At 51.5% G+C, this 19,116-nt stretch overlaps 1 protein-coding gene across 7 annotated transcripts in view; it reads left to right on the top strand.

The window, feature by feature from the left end:
- TTC21A (tetratricopeptide repeat domain 21A) overlaps positions 1-17,740 on the top strand; it is a 34,779-nt gene extending 17,039 nt beyond the window's left edge. The window contains exons 12-30 of one of the 7 annotated variants that reach the window (XR_009350838.1): positions 473-602; positions 2,475-2,632; positions 2,864-3,079; positions 7,077-7,315; positions 8,395-8,467; positions 8,573-8,683; positions 9,058-9,196; positions 9,365-9,468; positions 10,973-11,161; positions 12,258-12,368; positions 13,030-13,111; positions 13,984-14,134; positions 14,371-14,532; positions 14,674-14,866; positions 14,991-15,215; positions 15,676-15,796; positions 15,913-15,990; positions 16,106-16,188; positions 16,609-17,740. Coding sequence is in view for 6 of the 7 variants with exons in the window: in XM_059162025.1 (XP_059018008.1) it covers positions 473-602; positions 2,475-2,632; positions 2,864-3,079; positions 7,077-7,315; positions 8,395-8,467; positions 8,573-8,683; positions 9,058-9,196; positions 9,365-9,468; positions 10,973-11,161; positions 12,258-12,368; positions 13,030-13,111; positions 13,984-14,134; positions 14,371-14,532; positions 14,674-14,866; positions 14,991-15,215; positions 15,676-15,796; positions 15,913-15,980; positions 16,106-16,183 (2,550 nt within the window). In the remaining variant the exon portion in view is untranslated. Of the gene's footprint in view, positions 1-472; positions 603-2,474; positions 2,633-2,863; positions 3,080-7,076; positions 7,316-8,394; positions 8,468-8,572; positions 8,684-9,057; positions 9,197-9,364; positions 9,469-10,972; positions 11,162-12,257; positions 12,369-13,029; positions 13,112-13,983; positions 14,135-14,370; positions 14,533-14,673; positions 14,867-14,990; positions 15,216-15,675; positions 15,797-15,912; positions 15,991-16,105; positions 16,450-16,608 lie in introns of those variants that run through there. The other 6 variants (XM_059162025.1, XM_059162027.1, XM_059162030.1 and 3 more) reach the window with 6 other exon arrangements.
- The last annotated feature ends 1,376 nt before the right edge of the window (positions 17,741-19,116 follow it).

Here is a 19,116-nt window from a genome sequence, read left to right as displayed (position 1 = left end):
CCTGTGCTGTGATTGTCCACAGACCACCCATGGAGGGGCAGGGCACTGGACTGTGCCCCTGCCTTTATCCTAGAGAAAAACCAGTCTCCTTTTCTCCAGCAGTCTTCTAAGAAATCTACTAGCCTTTACTTGTTTGTCTGCTTTACTCGTTTGCCTGTTTTCCCAGCTAGCCAGGATTCCCTGGGGGCAAGGATCGTGTCGCCCCCAGTGCCATGTCATGAGTTGTCCCACAAATATTTATCAAGTGCACTAGCCACGTGCCAGATACCAAGTTAGGTACTGGGGACATGATAGCAAGCAAAACCAAGTCCCCGTTCTCTGGAGCTTTTGCTCTAGTCCTCGATGGCACAGAGTGCCATAATAAACACCTGGAATGAGGTAAAATTCCTTCACTGAAATAGTGCTGTCTGAGAGCTTTAGGTGTCTGTCTGGCATGGGGACAACTGTACAGCTAGGCCCCGTGTTCCTCCAGCCCCGGTCGCCAGGACAGATTGTGTCTCCGCTCCTTAAACAAGTCGCCATGATCCTGACTCCTGTAATCAAAGCAGCACCAGCGCTGATCGATGCACTGTATGTGATGGCTCAGGTCAAGTACCTCTCAGGTGAGTTCCCCCTCCACACACACACACACACACACACACCCTCACCAGGCCTGCTGGCATCTCTGGCCTCCAGTCCCCTGAAACCAGCCTGATTTCCCTGGCCAGCAGGGGTCTCTCCCACCCGGCCTGCTGTTGGTGGCTTCTGAGCTCTGGGCCAGGTCATCATCCCTGAACTTCCATTATATACCGGGGCCGCGCTCATGCTGGGCTCTGGGAGTCCTCCAAATAGGCAAAAATTCCCTCACGAGATTTGCATTCTAGTAAGGGGAAATCGACAATAAACAGAATAAGGAAGCACACTGCGTTGTTTGTTAGGACCTAGTAATGCCATGGGGAAAACTAAAGCAGAGGAGGAGAGGCAGCGGCAGGATTGCAGGTGTTTTAAAGGTGGTCCTGAGGGCCTCATGGGGAGGTGAGACCCCGTAGTCTTAGGGCTTTCAGAATCTCAGGGTGGCCAGAGCAATATCCTTCCAGCATCTTCCATCTCAAGGCCAGGCCCTGGAGAGAAAGAGGGAAAAAGGGAGAAGCCTTCGTGGGAGACTTATTGTCCTCTCTGGGTACTCTCCCCTGGCAGCCTTGTAACCCCGTCTTCCTGGAAGACAAGCTGATCTCTGGTGTGCTGGGGGCTTCCGAAGAATCCCAAATGCCAAGGCATGGATCGGCCTCCGGCACTGCCATGCATGGGTCATGCTGCACAGAGACCTCCCCACCCCTTCCTCCTCCGGCTTTCCAGTGTTTCTCTGGGTTCCAGGCTTACCCACAGTTGCAGGGGCTCCTGGGTATGAGGCAAGGGCAGGAGCACGCCCCCAGGGATGCTGGCAGCTGCCAACAAGTAGATTTAGGGCCAAAGCCAGGTCTCCAGCTGCTTCAATTGCCATAGTGACACTTTCACACTTCTGCAGCACACAAAGAAGGAGCAGGGAGTCGGGATCCACATGCAGGTGCTCCCCACCCACCAGGTTATGGACCCTGAGCAGGAGCTGTTGAGAGATGCAGAGGAATGCAGGACCCTCCTACCAGCTTAGTGTACCCCACTATTGGGCTTCCCACTGGGGCTGCAGGGAGACCCCGTACCCCCTAGTGCTAGATCAGAGCTCAGCCTCAGAAACCAATTGCCCTGGAGTTCAGTGCTGACTTGGTTCCTTGTAAGATGAGTGACTTAATCGTCACTGGGTTCCAGTCCTACAGCTAAAAGACATGGATAATACTTCCAATCTCACAGGGCTGGGCAAATATGAAACCCCCTTTCTAAAGATGCTTTGCAGGTGTTGGCCATAGAGCAGATGCTTTTTTTAGTCTGCTATAGTTACCATTATTGTTAGGTTTCACTCTGCTCTGAGGTGTGGGAATCAAGACTTAAGTGTTCCCCAGAGCTTCCACACAGAGCAGTGATGTGACTTAGTGGTCTCCCTGAGGGCTGCAGAGAGAAAGGAGGGGATCACACCATGGTTCGAGTTTCCTGGCTTTTGTCTGGGTCAAAGCACAAACCGTAGTTCTGATTTTAAGATGAGAACTCCAGGGGCGCCTGGATGGCTCAGTGGGTTAAAGCCTCTGCTTTCGGCTCAGGTCATGATCCCAGGGTCCTGGAATCGAGCCCTGCATGGGGCTCTCTGCTCAGCAGGGAGCCTGCTTCCTCCTCTCTCTCTGCCTGCCTCTCTGCCTCCTTGTGATCTCTGTCTGTCAAATAAATCAATAAAATCTTTAAAAAAAAAAAAAATGAGAACTCCAAGTGAAACAGGACAGACCCGGGTCAAATGGCCAACTTGGGTATTTCCGGGTAACGGGACTTAGAAACTTCATTCTGCCTTTACATCCTAGGCCCTGGGAGTCCACTGGGTGCCCTGGATGTAGAGGTCTGTTTCTCATTTCTAGGAGAGTTAGAGAATGCCCAGAGCACCCTGCAACGCTGCTTGGAGCTGGACCCTACCTCCGTGGATGCCCACCTCCTCATGTCCCACATCTATCTGGCACAGGGCAATTTCACCATGTGTTCCCACTGCTTAGAGCTAGGCGTCAGCCACAACTTCCAGGTGGGGTCCTCTGTGCCCAGCTGCCCGCTCAGCACCCCTCAGCCCACCCAGCAGCAGCCCCCTACTTGCCCTGGGAGGGTAGCCCCAGGCACTCCCTACAGCCTGCAGACCCTTCTGCTGGCCAAAGGCGGGGCAGGCTCAGTGGGCTTCTGGAGCTTTCTCCAGGCTGTGTACTGTGAGTCGCAGCAGCAGCAGCGTGCTGGAGCCCTGTGCTCCTCTCTGCTTCTCTAGGTCCGAGACCACCCCCTCTACCACTACATCAAGGCCAGGGCCCTCAACAAGTCTGGGAACTATCCAGAAGCCATAAAGACCCTGAAAATGATCATAAAATTACCAACTCGGAAGACAGAAGGAGGCAAGAAGTTCCACGGGCCCTCTGTACAGCCCAGCGAGCGGGTGTCCATCTTACTGGAACTGGCAGATGCCCTCCGGATGAATGGGGAGCTGGTAAGAAATGCCATGCTCTCTTCCCTTGGGACTGAGGCCTTTGGAGGTCCAGGGTCATCAACCCAGGCTCTCTGATTCTAGTTATCTGTGCTATTATTTGAGCCTTTATTCATTTGGGAGCACATCATACCCCTGCCTAAAGGCTTCTGTGGCTCCCACTGCCCTCAATGTAAAGCCCAAACCCTATTGTGTCCTGCCTGATCCATCCCCTGCCTACCACACTGTCCCTGTAAAGACATGCATTCAGAGCAGAGAGGCCCATGAGGACAGCTGCAGGTAGCTATGCAGAGGGGACCAGGTAGAGTGCCCATGGATGCCATCATCACACCAAACCTTTATGAACTCTGTCCCCTTGGAGTTTTGTGGTATACAACATGGTCAACTGTATGAGGCAGCCCTGGGGCCTTGAGGGGATGACTAGGCAAAGGCAGGGAGCACCTTAGCATCCTATGCAGGTGTAAAGGAGCATCAGAGAACACAGAGATGGATGATGGGAGCGGGGAAGCTGCCTCCACATGCTCTCTTGGCCCCGCTGACCTCACTCACCTACCCACTTTCCAGAAAGGGGTTTGTCAGCAGAGCTTCAAGACCATTTCTGCGATCCCCCAGTCCTGGGGCATCTGGCCTCCTGTGATGACCCTGCCATTGAGAAGGAAAAGCCCATGAGGCCCTTTCTCCTTAAAGTTAAAAATTGCCCTTGGAGTAAAGATGGGGATGCAGAAGCTTGTTTGTGCTTCCTTCCTTTAAATCTGCCAAAGGGATATAAGAATTGCAAGTGGAGATGGAATCTCCGTCTATAATGAAATTAGGGGAGTGCCACATCCCAAAAAAGTTGATTCAGCTGGTCATTGATTTGACTAGAGACTGAGGGCCAGCTATATGTCAGGTGCCATGTGGGAGTTGGGGATAGAAGAGAGCAGCCAGCAAGGGCCCCGTCCTCTCAGAACTTTACAACCGTGGGGGAGAGAGAAAGAAGGGTGCCTGAGGTCCCTGCATTTGCTTGAAACTTTCTGAACCAGAGATGTGGTCAGCCAGGAAAAGCAGGGGCATTTCCACTTTTGGAAGGGGAGGACCACAAGACAAGAACTCTCTGCTAAAATGCCTCCTTCCTTCTCTCTGTCCAGACTCCTTTCTAGGAGACATGGGCCAGAGGAAAGTAAGGAGGGAAATGACCAGAAAATCAGTTCTGCCACTTGCTTTTCTAGAATCTGTAGAGTGAGGCCTTCCTGTGAACCAGGGGTTCCATCCTGACCCCAGCTTCTCACAGAGTCTACCCCACAAGGGAGGACCCACAGGAAGCTCAAAGGAAATGGGCTTCTGGGCAGTTGTGCTAGGCCCTCTCCCTCTCCAGCCTTGTTAATAAGAAAAGGGAATGAGAATGGCATTTGAGACTGAGCAGTCATCAGAAGGGGTCCAACATGGTAGCTATAGGGAAGGAAGGAGGCAAACAAGGGAGGGAAAAAAGAAGAGGAGGGAAGAAGGGAGGAAAAGTAAGAAGGAAGGAAGGAAAGGATGGGAGGGAATGAAGGAAGGAGAGAAGGACAGAAGGGAGGAAAGAGGAGAGAGGAAACAAAATCACAAGCCAAAGACAAGTGAGGGTTACACTTTGGGAGAAAATATTATACAAAATAGAAGAAATATTTTAAAAAAAAAAATTTGTGGACTCAATGAAAATAAAAAGAACATGGACTCTTGTAAAAACTAGCTCAAAGCAGAGCACCAGAGATCCACAAAGGGGTTCACTAGCCAAGCTACAGGAAGCAGTAATCTCATTAGTCCCCCGAAAAAAATAGAAAATGGCTGAACCCTTGCTGAGGCGCTCTGATGGGAGAAAGGGTTGAGAAAATCACTGAAGTGATCTGAGAAGATGACAGATAAGAAAGAAAGAGGCAGATAGCCAGCCAATGCAAAATCACTGTTTCTGCAGAAGGGAGATGAAACGGAACAGGGGACACATCAGAGAGGTACTGGGAGAATGATTCCTTTAGGGGAGACATGAATCAGTGACCCAGAAAGGCACTCTGTGCTGGAGAAATAGCAGTAAAATATTAAGACCAAGAAATATCCTAATAGTAATACCCTAATGAAGTTACGAGAATCAAGGATTCACAATGTCATTGAAGGTTCTGACAATCATCTGGGAAGGCAGCTGTGAGAAAAAAAGAATCAACTTGGCCTCAGACTTTTCCTCAACTATACTAAATTCAGGGAGGTAACAGAACAATACTTATAAAATATCGAAGGGGTTGGGATGTCCCCCAGGATGTCTTTCATATGTGAAAGCAATAAAGGATTCTCTAAAAAATTGAATAACTCCAGAATTATGGTGTTAATTAAAATATTTTGAAAAACCTACTTATCAATATAATGCAGACAACCAAAACACAAAATAAATGAAGTTTTTACAAGTGGGAAAAATCTGAACTGTAAAAGGACGCATAGAACTTATCTAAATAAATCTAAATATAATTACATTGAAATAATTACAGTCATTTTGACTCAAAGCCAGCATAATAGCTAAATTCTTGAAATAAAAGTTATTAAAGTCAAAATAACAATAGTATCCCATAAAAAATTCAGGGAGGAGGATGTGAAGGGAAGGTGAGGTTACTATATGCAATTTTTTTTCCATCTTTATAGAGTGCAAAACAAAAAGTTTTCACAAAATGTTTCTTGATAGAAAGATAGCTCTTGGTAGAATTTTTTTTAAGATTTTATTTATTTATTTGACACAAAGAGATCATAAGTAGGCAGAGAGGCAGGCAGAGAGAAAGAGGAGGAAGCAGGCTCCCTGCTGAGCAGAGAGCCCGATGCGGGACTCGATCCCAGGACCCTGAGATCATGACCTGAGCCAAAGGCAGCAGCTTAACCCACTGAGCCACCCAGGCACCCATCTTGGTAGAACTTAGAAGATATACACCACATTTTTCAAGAGTTATGAAGAAAGGAAAGCAGAACCTCACATTAGGCAGAAATGAAGCTGAACACAGCAGCATGTAAAAATGAATACAACAACAACAAAAAAATGAAAACAAAACAAGTTGACGGAAAACCTAAGAATGTATCTGTGATAATAAAATTGTAAATGAAATAAATGTGCCTATTAAATAAAAGAGGCATTGGAGTGGTTTAAACAAGCAAACAGAAGGAAACTTTACTGTCTATATTTCAAAAACCAAAGGACCCAGAATGAAAGTAAAAACATGATACAAACATATGAAGCAAACAAAAAGAAAGCAGAGGTTGAGGAAGAAATGTCTGGTAAGACTGAACCCAAGTCAAAAATCACCAAAATAGGGAAAGGTACTTTGTTAAAGTAATCAAGGGTATAAATATAATGAAGAAATAATTCAAATGGACTTTTATATACCAAATACCATAACATTAAAATACTTTTGGGGCACCTGGGTGATTCAGTCCTTTAAGCGTCTGCCTTCAACTCAGGTCATGGTCTCAGGGTCTTGGGATAGAGTCCTACAGGGTGGGGCTGGGGGCTCCCTGCTCAGCGAGGAGTCTGCTTCTCCCTCTGCACCCCTCATTCCTGCATGAACGTGTGCACATGCATGCGCTCTCTCAAATAAATAAATAAAAATAAAACATACCTTTGACCAAAAGCAGGAAAATACAAGATGTGTCATAGGTCTCCAACAGGAAGGAATTGCCAACGGACATTGAGGTGCTAAGAATAGGCTGGTTCTTACAGTAACGGGTTTCTGTACCCCCAGGTCTCTGAGCACCTTCCCCCTGCCATCCCCCAGGAACAGTAGTTGTGGACATTGAAGGGCTGTCTCTCCTTTCTGCCACTGGAACCTCTCTGCAGGTGGATGTGAGCCATCCTCCCCTTGGCTTCCGTATAGCAGGATGCTCCCAGCTGTCTCTGTTTCCTTTCTCTCCAGGGGTTAGGAGTGGGAAGAGGGATCACTTAAGTCTCCTCCAAGAGGTTTCAAGTGTGGTGGGTGACAGCTAACAGAGCGTCTTTTGGATTCCCATGTCCCAGCATGAGGCCACTAAGATCATGCAGGACGCCATCAATGAGTTCAGCGGCACACCAGAGGAGATCCGCATCACCATCGCCAACGTGGACTTGGCCCTGAGCAAGGGGAATGTGGACATGGCACTGAGCATGCTGAGGAACATCACGCCCAAGCAACCCTGCTACACAGAAGCCAAGGAGAAGATGGCCAACATCTACCTGCAGACCCGCAAAGACACCCGCCTCTACATAGGCTGTTACCGGTAAGCCCCAGGAGGCAGCACCCTGACAGCCGCATTTCCAGTGTTGGTTTAGGGAGTGTTTCCTCCAAATTGTGTTTCTTCCACCTGGGTCTCCAGTGCACGTCCTCCAAGTGTGTTAGATGCCAAGTACAGAATTTCCTGTGGGTCAGAATTTGAGTGTGCTGAGTCAGTCAGGCCGGCTCATTGCTGAGATCTGAAGACCTGGAACCAAATCTGTCCTGCTTGGCTGCCCTGTATGGCCCCACATTCTGGGGGGAACCACGGGAATGCACTTCTGCCCTGGCTCTGTCTCTGTCTGTCCCGGCTCTGTCTCTGTCTGTCCCTGAAGAAATGTCCAGTGACTTGATGTGGCCAATGAGAGGTGCAGGAGGGTGGAGAGCTGGGGTTAGAAGTCCTATATGATTTGACAGTGGGGGCATAAAAGTACCTTCCCAGCCCCTCCCTCAAGCAAAATTCTGCCTAAGCAATCCAGTGGGGAAGCAGTGCTAGGGAAGTGGGGATGAGGGAGGCAAAGCCAGGAGCAGTGAGAAACCAATGAACAGTGGAGTAACGTGGTCACATGGAGTATTAGAAAGAGCAGGATAGGGGTGCCTCGGTGGCTCAGTTGTTAAGGGTCTGCCTTTGACTCAGGCCATGATCCTAGGGTCCTGGGATCGAGCTCTACGTTGGGCTCCCCACTTGGCGGGAAGCCTGCTTCTCCCTCTCCCACTTCCCCTGTTTGTGTTCCCTCTCTCACTATGTCTGTCTCTGTCAAATGAGTAAATAAAATCTTAAAAAAAAAAAAAAGAAAAAGAAAGAAAGAGCAGGATGCCTGCTTATGCAGAGGGGTCTGGGAGGGGGGTGGGAGTTGGGAGTGGAGGCCAGAGGAATGGGTGGAAGTTCTGGCATGTCCAGAAAACAGATGAGGAGAGCCTAGACTAAGGTGGCTAGTGTGCACAGTGGGCTTTCAATGAGTATTGGGTGATGAATGAATGGATTAATGAATGAATGAATGGATTAGTGGGAAAGAAAAGGAGGAGATGGATTGAGAAACATGAAAGATGCACAGGTCTGAGCTAAGTTTTTGTTTGCTATTGGAGGGAACTCTGTGAACATCTGCCTGGTCCCCACACCAGCCTGCTATTGGGTGATGCTTTCATGAACATTCAGGAGGTGAGTGAAAGCCTCATGGCCTTGCCACATGGTCCTCTGATCTCATGTCTCCAGTGGGAGAGAAGAGACAGAGAGAGAGAGACCTCTGGATACTTTCCCCACCAGCCTGAGAAGGCCTTGGAGGTTTATGACGAGGCCTATAGAAAGAACCCACACGATGCATCCCTCGTCAGCAGGATTGGGCAAGCCTATGTGAAAACCCACCAATATACCAAGGTCAGGCTAGGTTGGGGTGGGGAGGTAGGGGTGGGGTTGGGGGAGACAGCCCAGCAGGGAAGAGGGAAGAGGATGTATGGGTAGGAGGGTCAGGATGGGAGGGGAGTTTGGCTGCATTTCCACCCTGAATGATACCCCATTCAGCTCCCTGCTGAATGGGGTATCAAGGGGAGAATTCAGAAGCCAGCCACCGTTTCTCCCCACCCCTCCATATACACCTGCCCAGCTTGAGCCCTCTGCAGCTGGGAGGGCCTTTCCATCTCAGGCTTCTGTGTTCTGCGGGGACACACAGTGGTGGCCGCTGAGGGGAACACGGTGTGAGGCACTCAAGGGTAAAACCAAACCCAATGCCAGTATTTCCCATTTACCCTAAGGCAATTAATTATTATGAGGCCGCCCAGAAGATCAGTGGACAGGACTTTCTGTGCTGTGATCTGGCTGAGCTGCTCCTGAAGTTAAAGAAATTCAGCAAGGCAGAGAAAGTTCTGAAACAAGCACTGGAACATGACTCTGGTGAGGCCATGTCTGAAAGTCTCTCCCCCAGCATACTGTGCCCCCCACCGCCTCCTACACTCTCTTTGCCTGCAGAATGATGCAGGGGTCTTGAACCCAGTTCCCTCCCTCCCCCATCCCCCGCCTCCCAGGGGCCAGAGAACACTGATTTGAGTTTCCATTTTGCAGTCAAGGACATCCCATCCATGATGAATGATGTCAAGTGCTTGCTTTTGCTGGCAAAGGTTTACAAGAGTCATAAAAAAGAGGACGTGATGGGAACTTTGAATGAGGTAATTGACGATAGACAACAGACTCAAGCAAGCTCTTTATCTGCCATTTCCTGATGGGAGCTATAAAAGTAAGGCTGGTCTAGAAGGCTCAAGAGCTGGCCCTCAAAAGAGAACCTAGGTTACACCTTAGGCCTCTGCCTTCCATTTATCCCCATACCTGTGCTCTTCATTGATGGTGCCCCAAAGTGCCTGAAGGCCAGCTGGGCCAGGCTGGAGAAGGCAGGGAGGAGGAAGGTGCCCTCGTCCTCAAGGATGCTAGAGGTGATAATACTCGACAATGCCAGGAGCTCCCAGTCACTGAATGCTCTGTGGTGGATGCTATACTAGGCTTTTTGCTTTCTTATTAATTCTCACGGTAGCCTTTGAGATACAGCACTGGGACGTTCCTGCTTCACAGATGAGGCTCCAAGAGGTTAAGAAATATGCTCGGAATCTCCCTCTCTCTCTCTCTGCCTGCCTCTCCATCTACTTGTGATTTCTCTCTGTCAAATAAATAAATAAAATCTTTAAAAAAAAAAAAAATGGGCGCCTGGGTGGCTCAGTGGATTAAGCCGCTGCCTTCGGCTCAGGTCATGATCTCAGGGTCCTGGGATCGAGTCCCGCATCGGGCTCTCTGCTCGGCAGGGAGCTTGCTTCCCTCTCTCTCTCTCTCTGCCTGCCTCTCCATCTACTTGTGATTTCTCTCTGTCAAATAAATAAATAAAATCTTAAAAAAAAAAAAAAAAGAAATATGCTCAGAATCTCACTGCTAGTAAGTGGTGGAGGTGAGATTGGAACCAGGTCTGACCTGATCCAAACAAAGGTCTTTCCCCACCCAGCTGCCTCGATGGGACACTTCCTGGCCATTCCTGCCATACCTTCCTCTCTCATTCCAGCAAGGGCATGGTCTGCCACTTGTTGGGCAAAGGGGTGCATTCTGTGGGTGTAAGAGCAGAGCCCACTCTCTAACTGTTGAGATGATTTATGCCCTTGTTTCCCACCAGATTCCCACTCCCTTTTGGCCCTTAGAAATCCCAAAGCTTGACCCTGGTGTCTTTAATCCGTCTTCTTCCGAAACTCCCGGGTTACTCACTTGATCATTTTATGTCGTGGGTATTTGTGAAGGCTGCCTCAGAGTCCCTGCAGGGTAGTATGCAGAGTAAATGCATCTGTCAAAACCCAGCCTGCTCTGAGCACCTACTCTGGGCTTGTGCAAGCGCAGATTAGACAAGGAGACAGCAGGGTGTGATGGAAACAGGTAAACAAGGACAGTACACTGGAGTGTTTTGTTTGGGCGCCTTTGCTTCTACTCCTGCCCCCAAGGCAGAGCCAGTTTGACTCCTGAGTGCTCAGCCAGTGGCCTTGCCTGTCCAGAGTGACCCAGATCTGCTCAAGGGCACTTGAGATGCCCTTTCTGATAATATGCTGACACAGAAACCAGAGCGTGGAGACTGGTTGTGAATTGGCCTGAGATCTAGCACATCAGGCTCCGAGTCTCTGATCCTGACTTTACGGGTCTCCTCAGGCCATGGACCTCCAGTCTCGGATCTTGAAGCGTGTTCCACTGGAGCAACCAGAAATGATCCCCTCCCAGAAGCAACTGGCAGCCTCCATCTGTGTCCAGTTTGGGGAGCACTACCTGGCAGAGAAGGAGTTTGCCAAGGCAGTGCGGTCTTATAAGGATGCCCTCTTCTACTCGCCCTTTGACAATAAGGTGGGGTCCTCAAAGCCAGAGCCTCCCCCTTCTCTTGGGCTGTGATGCCTTGCAGAGTTTCCGGCCTAGGGGCAGAGACCAGGTCCTTTCCTGTGCCTCGCTGAGTACCTGAGGTATAAGGGCCCTGAGACCCATGGTGTGGGGAGCCTGCTCTAGCTGACCATGGGGCCCTCGAACCAAGTCTGGGAAGCCTCACTTTGGACAGCCACTTGTGGGAGGTGGAGTGGGAAAGACCCTGCCAAAAGTCATGTTAGTCTGGCATTTCTGGGTCCCCCTTGGAGGTGGTGACACAGTGAGAGCTGTGGCTGCCTGGGGTCTTTGGGCACAAACTCAGACTAAGCTTCCAAGGAGGTTTAGGGTCATGAGGGTGGTGTGACTCTCCAGAGAGAGTGGGTGGAGTCCATACTAGGAGAACGGAGAAAAAGCTTAGTGGCCCAGCCATTCATTCATTTAACAATCATTTGGGGCACCTGGGTCGCTCAGTTAAGCATCTGCCTTTGGCTCAGGTTGTGATCACAGGGTCCTGGGACTGAGTCCCACAGGCTCTCTGCTCAGTGGGAGACTGCGTCTTCCTCTCTTCTGCCTGTTGCTCTGCCTGCTTGTGCTCTCTCTCTCTTTCTTTCTGTCAAATAAATAAAATATTTAAAACAACAACAACAACAACAAAACATGTACTCGTTTAACAGATGTCTCAAACATGCCAGGCACAGTGCTAGGCCTGGGAGACGGTGGGCCCAGACCTATCCCTGCCCAAAGACTGCCTCAGGGAGGGAGCACAGATGAGCACATTTGTAGTTCCAGTGCTACACGATATGTGCCTGCATGTGGGTCTGCACACTGTGGGAACTCAGAAGATAGGTACCTGCTCCGCGTCTGGGGCACGGAAGGCAGCCCAGAGATGGTTAGGTCAGAGCCAGAGCTGAAGGAGAGGTACAAGTTATACTTAGTTAGTAAAACACATGGTATGATTGGAGAACTGGTAAAGGAAAAGAGTAGAGCCAGAGACCTAACAGAAATGGGTGATGAGAGCGGGAGACATTAGCCTCGGAGTTTCCCCTTGACGCTCGCTGGTCCGTTTTGTCTGGTCTTGTCACAGGTGGTGCTGGAGCTGGCGCGACTCTTCCTGCTGCAGGGACAGCTGGACCTGTGTGAGCAGCACTGTGCCCTCCTCCTACAGTCTGAGGAGCACCACGAGACCGCCTCTGTGGTAGGAGCCCCCAACCTCGAACCTTCTGCCTGCCCTCCCCAGGCTCCCTGTGACTCTGAGGGCTGCTTCCCAGCCCTAGAACTCAGTCGCCTGGCTGCCCCACACAACAAGGGCTGCCAGGCAGAGGGGATGGAGTGTGGGGCCGCTGCCCTTCACCAGGTAGGGGAGGCAGCAGGGACCACGTCAGTCTTCTGGGCCCATCCAGGGGGGGGTGGAGGGGGAACCACACCTATAGCTGGTGAAGGCAAGGGTGGGACAGGTTCCTGGGTTTAAAGAAGAGAGTGGGAAAAACGCTCTCCTGCCTGACTTCTCTCCTCCCTAACATCCAGGCAGCCACCAGGGCCACCCCTAGAAGAGGGGAGCCCGCATTCCACCTCTGCTGCTGCTTGCAGCTGGCAGTTTCCAGACACAGGCGGAGAGGCTAGTTCTGTTGCAGCCTGTCAAAGGGTCCTTCTGGTGTCCAGCCCTGGGCTTCTCTTCCCACTTACATCCTCTCCCTCTAACCCCAGTCAGGTCTTCCTTCTGGGCTCCTCCTGGGGCCACTTCTCCCAGTGCCTAGAGAAGCTTCCCCTGGAAGTGCTTTCTCACCAGCCCTGCTTATCCCCACCCCTGGCCAGCCTACCCACCAGGGAACTCCAGGGCACTGTGTGTTTTCTGACAGATGATGGCTGACCTGATGTTTAGAAAACAAAAATATGAAGCTGCTGTCGATCTCTACCACCAAGTCCTGGAGAAAGCGCCAGGTAACTGCCTGCATTAAGACTGGCTACAACAGTTCCCACCCTGCAAAGACTGTTCTCCCTTGAGAAGGGTGGGCCCCTCCCCTCCTTCCTGATTGGGCAGAGGAAGCCCCTTCCTCTCTGATTTGTTCCCAGAGCGGCAGGAAACTGATAAAGCCTTGATGGAACATGCTGGCCCTTCCCCAGTCCAAGGGGCCAGTTCCTGGTCTCCTGGTCTCAGGCAGGGCAGCATTTGGCACCAGACCCAGGAGAACCTGTCTCTCCCCACATCACAGCCATTGGACTGAATGTGGCTCCCTTCTGAGGTCACAGCACCTGGAGGTGGCTCGAAATTCTCCCTTATGGGTAGCTACATTTCTCCCTCATTGCAGTATCAAACCACACTCTTGCTGGGGCAGGGACCATACCTGATGCTCAGACTAGAGCCCCTGGAGGCCCAAAACCAGCTCTGCCTAGAGGCCTAGCCGAGTGCAACTGTTAGGAGTGCGGATCCTGGAGCCAGATGGCCTATGTCTAACTCAAGCTCTTCCACTCACCAGCTGTGTAACCTTTGGCAGATAACTTCTTTGTGTCTCAGTTTCCTCATCTGTGAAATGGGAAGCATTGGTACCCCGTTGTATAGTTAATATATAGGCAAAGCGCTTCATGCCAGGTACTGTACAGTGTTAGCTATTATTACTACTTTTCAGTATGATGATGATAATTCTCTCAACTGTGGAGACCAGTGGAGACATTGAGGCTGCTGGGATGTCCAGGCTCAGCCCAAACCAGGCAGTGTCTGCTGGTCCCCTCCCTTCTCCATGCCATCTGGCAGCACCCAGACGGATCTAGCTAGTGGTTAGCATAGCCTGGAGATTTCTGCTTTCTTATTTTAGACAATTTTGTGGTACTGAATAAACTAATTGATCTGCTATGGAGAAGTGGCAGACTTGAAGATGCCCCTGCCTTCTTTGAATTGGCCAAGAAGATGTCCAGCCGCATTCCTTTGGAGCCAGGCTTCAACTACTGCAGAGGCATCTACTGCTGGTGAGTGGAGGGGGGAAAGGGAGGTCAGCATGATCTCTAGCAGGGGGTTCTTCCTAGCGGACAGGCTGGGCTTCTGTAGCAATTCAGCGTGCAGATCTGGGGTGGGGGGGGGGGGTGAAAAGCAGCGATCCAGCCCTAGTGTGCACAGACTCAGGGAGTGGTCCCTGCAAGTCCCTGCCCTCACTGGCCCTCAGTTTCTATTTCTGGTTCTTGGGTATTTCTCTTCTCCGCTACAGGCACATAGGGCAACCCAACGAAGCACTGAAGTTCCTAAACAAAGCACGCAAGGACAGCTCGTGGGGCCAGAGTGCCACCTACTACATGGTGCAGATCTGTCTGAACCCAGACAACGAGATCGTGGGCGGAGAGGCTTTTGAGAATCTGGTGGCTGAGAGCAAGTAGGGGCCTGGCTGACCTAGGGTGGGGGTGGGGGCGCAGGGGCAGGACCCTGGGAAAGGAGGGGAGAGCCTCGTGAGCTGCGGGGTCCAGGCCAAGTGAGGGCCCCACGGGTTCCGGGTTCCGGTGTCCAATGGCTGCAGCTCCACCGACAGGAAGGGCTCAGAGCAGCATGGTGTGCGCACCGCGGAGAAGCTGCTGCGTGAGTTCTACCCGCACTCGGCCCGGGGCCAGACCCAGCTGCGACTGCTGCAGAGTCTCTGCCTGCTGGCCACCAGGGAGAAGGCCAACGTGGAGGCGGCGCTGGGCACCTTCATCGAGATGGCGCAGGCTGAGGTGGCCGGCGCGCGGGACAGGCGGCTTGTGGGGCGAGGCTGGGGGCCTAGTGCACTCACGCCAGCTTACACCCCCACACACACACACCCTTCCCCCCCCCCCCCCCCCCCCCCCCCGTGCGCAGAAGGAGAGCGTCCCCGCCCTGCTGGCCATGGCACAGGCCTACGCGCTGCTGAAGCAGGTCCCCAAGGCGCGCACGCAGCTGAAGCGTCTCGCCAAGGCCCCGTGGGCGCTGGATGAGGCCGAGGACCTGGAGAAGAGCTGGCTCCTGCTGGCGGACCTGTACTGCCAGGGCGGCAAGTTCGACCTGGCGTCGGAGCTGCTGCGGCGCTGCGTGCAGTACAACAAGGCAGGGGGCGCGCCGCCGTCGGGGGAGGGGGGACGCCGGTGGAGGCAGGGGGCGAGGGGCGCGTGGGCATCGGGGGCAGAGGAGGTGCGGGTTAGAACTGATGTGAAGAGGCTGGACAAAAGAGGGCACATGCACGCTAAGGAAGATGGGAATGGAACCGGGGGCAGGATCAGGGAGTGGGACCGGGCTAGGTAAGAGGAGGCGGTCAGGGTGGGGCAGCCAAGCTAGATGGGAAGGGGTGTCAGGGTCAGAGCTGGAGAGCTGTGGGGAAAGGGGTCATGCCAACGTCGGGGTAGCCTGGAGGGGGCACACGGTCGACCTCTCGCAAAGGTGGGAGATGCTACTGGAGACCCTGAAAGGTTAGAGTTAATGCAGCTCACCACCATCCTTTGCCCCCCCAAATCTCCCCTCCCCTGTGGGTTGTACCCTGTGCTGGGATGGGGTGTGGCTTTCCCTACAGTCCTGCTGCAAGGCCTATGAGTACATGGGCTTCATCGTGGAGAAGGAGCAGTCCTACAAAGATGCAGCCACCAACTACGAGCTGGCCTGGAAGTACAGTCATCACGCCAATCCTGGCATTGGTAAGGCAATCAGCCAAGGTGCATGTGGGTGACCTGGGCACTGGGCAGGAGGACCGAAACCCTGGCTCTTGGGTAGTTAGGGTGCCACTGTCTGTGTTCCCTGTGCCCCTGGACAGGCTTCAAACTCGCTTTCAACTACTTGAAGGACAAGAGATTTGTGGAGGCCATTGAAGTCTGCCACCATGTAAGCCACTGTAAGCCCCTGGGATACATTAGGGGTGGGGTGGGGGGCTGGTGCTGTGGCCTGGTCCTGGTGCAGAGATGGACACCCCCTGCCTGATGCTGCACCCCTTTCTTCCTCTGTCCCAGGTTCTCAGAGAGCATCCTAATTACCCCCAAATCAGAGAAGAAATTTTGGAAAAGGCCCAAGGGTCTCTGAAGCCTTAGCTGTGGTCAGTGGGAGCCAGGGTGGGTGGAAGCCATCAAGCTAAAGAAGTTTCTTGGAGGGGTTGGGAAGTGGGGCAGGGGAGAAGAGATTCAGAATATGATATATTCTTACCCATTTCTCTATTGTGTGTGGTTTATTTGAATCATGCCTCATCTGGTCTAAGGGCATCCCAAAGCTTTGTGTTTTTAAGGCACAAGAGGCACTTTTGCTCTGAGGAGAAGAGGGATCCACCAGCTTAACTTATGCTGGGCTCACTGGGCACCTTCTTTTGGGTTCCATTTTTATTCCAGACTCTGAGGGAGCAGAGGGGAACAAAGAGGCGGTTTGGGGAAAAAAAACAAAAACAAAAACAAAACTCCCTACATCTATTTTCATATTATTATGTTAGTTTATAAATGCCTCCCCTCCTCTATCTGGTCTTCAGACCCCCAGGGCTCAAGAAGAGACTCCTCACAGCATCCTGCCCAGCTGGGACACAGACAGGACGACCAGCTCAGAAGGTCCCACAGCTGAGGCTGTGTGAGGGAGGCCATCATCCCATAGGCTGTGGAGGCCCTTGGCTCACTCTGTCCATACATTCTGTCTCCTTCCCAGGTCCTCCGCTGGCCTCTGCTGCTCCTCACTGGTTTGGGACAAACCCGATTACCCATGACTGGTACAGCCCAAGAAAAAAATAGCTCCCACTTCAGATTTTCTAAAAGACACTGACCAACAGATTTATCCTCCAGAAACCTTTTTCACGCCTTGGAGGACAAAAGCAATGGTCCCTATTTAGAGGAATTATGTTACTTGTAACTGGCAAGAGAGTGGCAGAGGTCACTTTAGCTGCAGCTCCCACCACCTCTCTTCTTGTTTCTCATGATGCCAGTAACAGGCCCGGTTTGGCCTCAGAGGAAGGAACTCTGAACTGGGAGTTAGGACTGTGACCTTCCCAAGAGCTTCTGCTCTGTGGACTTCAGTGTCCCCCTCTGTGGTAGGAAATTAGATGAGATGTGCCTGTCCCCAAAACCATAATACAAATCCCTTCCAATGATATACAGCAAATAGTTTATAGTTTAATAGCCATGTGTTTAAAAATCATTGTTACATAATAGAGAAAAATAACTAGCATGACAAAGTCATGAATTCATGAGTGCTGTTACTCAGAATGGTTCTAACTTTTAAGTATATCAATATAATTGATATAAAGCAAAATACTTAGTATGAGTAGAATACAGCAAAATTTTCAAGAGAAGTTGTCCAGTGATGACAGTTTGGGAACCGGACAGGTAGGGGTCGCGTTTAGAACAGACAGAATTATCCTTGGTGGTGGCTGAGCCTTGTCTTTGTAACACCCCGCTGACCACATGGATGGCCTCTTGATCTGAGTCAGTCATCTGGAATGCTTTCCCCAGCTTACTACCATCCTTCCTATGGGAAACCGGTCCCCTTTACTAGCATCTGCTTTACAATCTGGTTTCTTGGGGTGGCTTGTTGAGAGACAGGTTTGTCTGTATGGAGAATGGTGCTGTAAAGGATTATACATTAATCACATTTTTATTACTGTAGAACCCAAATGGTCTTCATTTATCTTTAAAAAAAAAAAAAAAAAAAAAAAGGCCAGGAAGCGATCTTATTGCCCTAGACAGGGAGGGGGTAGGTTCAGTCCTGCCATGGGCTGTGTCCATGGTTTAGGGCCCCGTGGGGGCTTCCCGCCAGGGAACTGGAGTGGCCAGGAGTTGCTGTCCAGACCGCCAGGCTAATCAGAGCAGGGCCTCGGAGCCCTTGGAGAGACCCAGACTTTGAAATCATGCGTGCTGAAGCAAACTCTACAAAGAGTGTTCTCAGCTGAGGACCAGCAGCAGGGAGACAGAGCAATGCAATGTACCAGGATACTCTACCAGGAGAAGCCAAAGTCCTGGCTAAGCTGCTTACAGGGACAGGCTACCCATCACAGGCCAGGCACCAAGCTATGGATCCTCCTCTGACCATTGATGATGAGGCCATGTCCATGCATGTTCAGAGGTAAGAGACAGATACCCAAAGAGTAGCAGAACTGGCAGAGAGAGGATAAAACATAGAGATAGTGGCAGAAACATGAAAACAATAAGGAAGTCACAAACATGCCCCAGGTACTCTCCTAAGTGCTGCGTATATGCGAACTGAATGAGCTTTTGAGACAAGCCGTGTTATTTGCACAGTATTGAGGACACCAAGACCCAGTGGTGGTAAACAGGCAGTGTGATTTGCCTAAGTCACTTTGCTAGGTAGGAGAGCTGGGATTTGAACCTGGCATTCTGGGTCCATGTTCTTACCCCATAAGCCTCAGAGATAAAGTTAAGGAGAGCCCAGCACAGACCAAAAGGCAGAGAATCAGAGCCAGATCTAGTCTCCTTATTTGGTCTTCCCTTCCAGCACTTTGTATAAATCGTTATTCCTAAGGGGGAGGCTGACCTTGCTCCTCAGGCCCTAGGCTGGGAGTCCCCAGGGCAGGGTGCGGCCTGCTCCTTTGGCCCACAGCCGGGCTGCTGGGGACAGGTCAGACGGGTCTGGCTGGTGCAGATGGTTGAGGTCCTGCAGCTTCCTGTGCTCAGCCCGACAGGAGGACTCTACCAGCCACATCCCACTGTCTGCCCCTAACTGGGGGCGGGGGCTTCGTTCTCTAGGCCAGGCCCCACCCAGCTCAGTGAGACCAGTGGGAAACAGCTGAGCAGAGAACCATCTCAGAAGACTATACACTGCCCCAGCTCACCACCACCCTGGGAGATCACTGGGGAAGATGGGCTCGTGGGAAGGGAAAACTGCTCTGCCTGGAAACCTCCCAGTGGGCTTCCTGTCTCCAAGGTGAGAGGCCTGCATGGGAGGAGGCCCACTGGGTTGTGACCCTCACTCCTACCCCAACATAGCCTCTGAGTCCACCATCCTGCGGGGACAGCCTCTCCCTCCCCCCACA

The sequence above is a fragment of the Mustela lutreola genome, chromosome 2 (genome assembly GCF_030435805.1).
Source record: "Mustela lutreola isolate mMusLut2 chromosome 2, mMusLut2.pri, whole genome shotgun sequence".
NCBI classification, from domain to species: domain Eukaryota; kingdom Metazoa; phylum Chordata; class Mammalia; order Carnivora; family Mustelidae; genus Mustela; species Mustela lutreola.
This window is presented reverse-complemented; position numbering and strand designations above follow the sequence as displayed.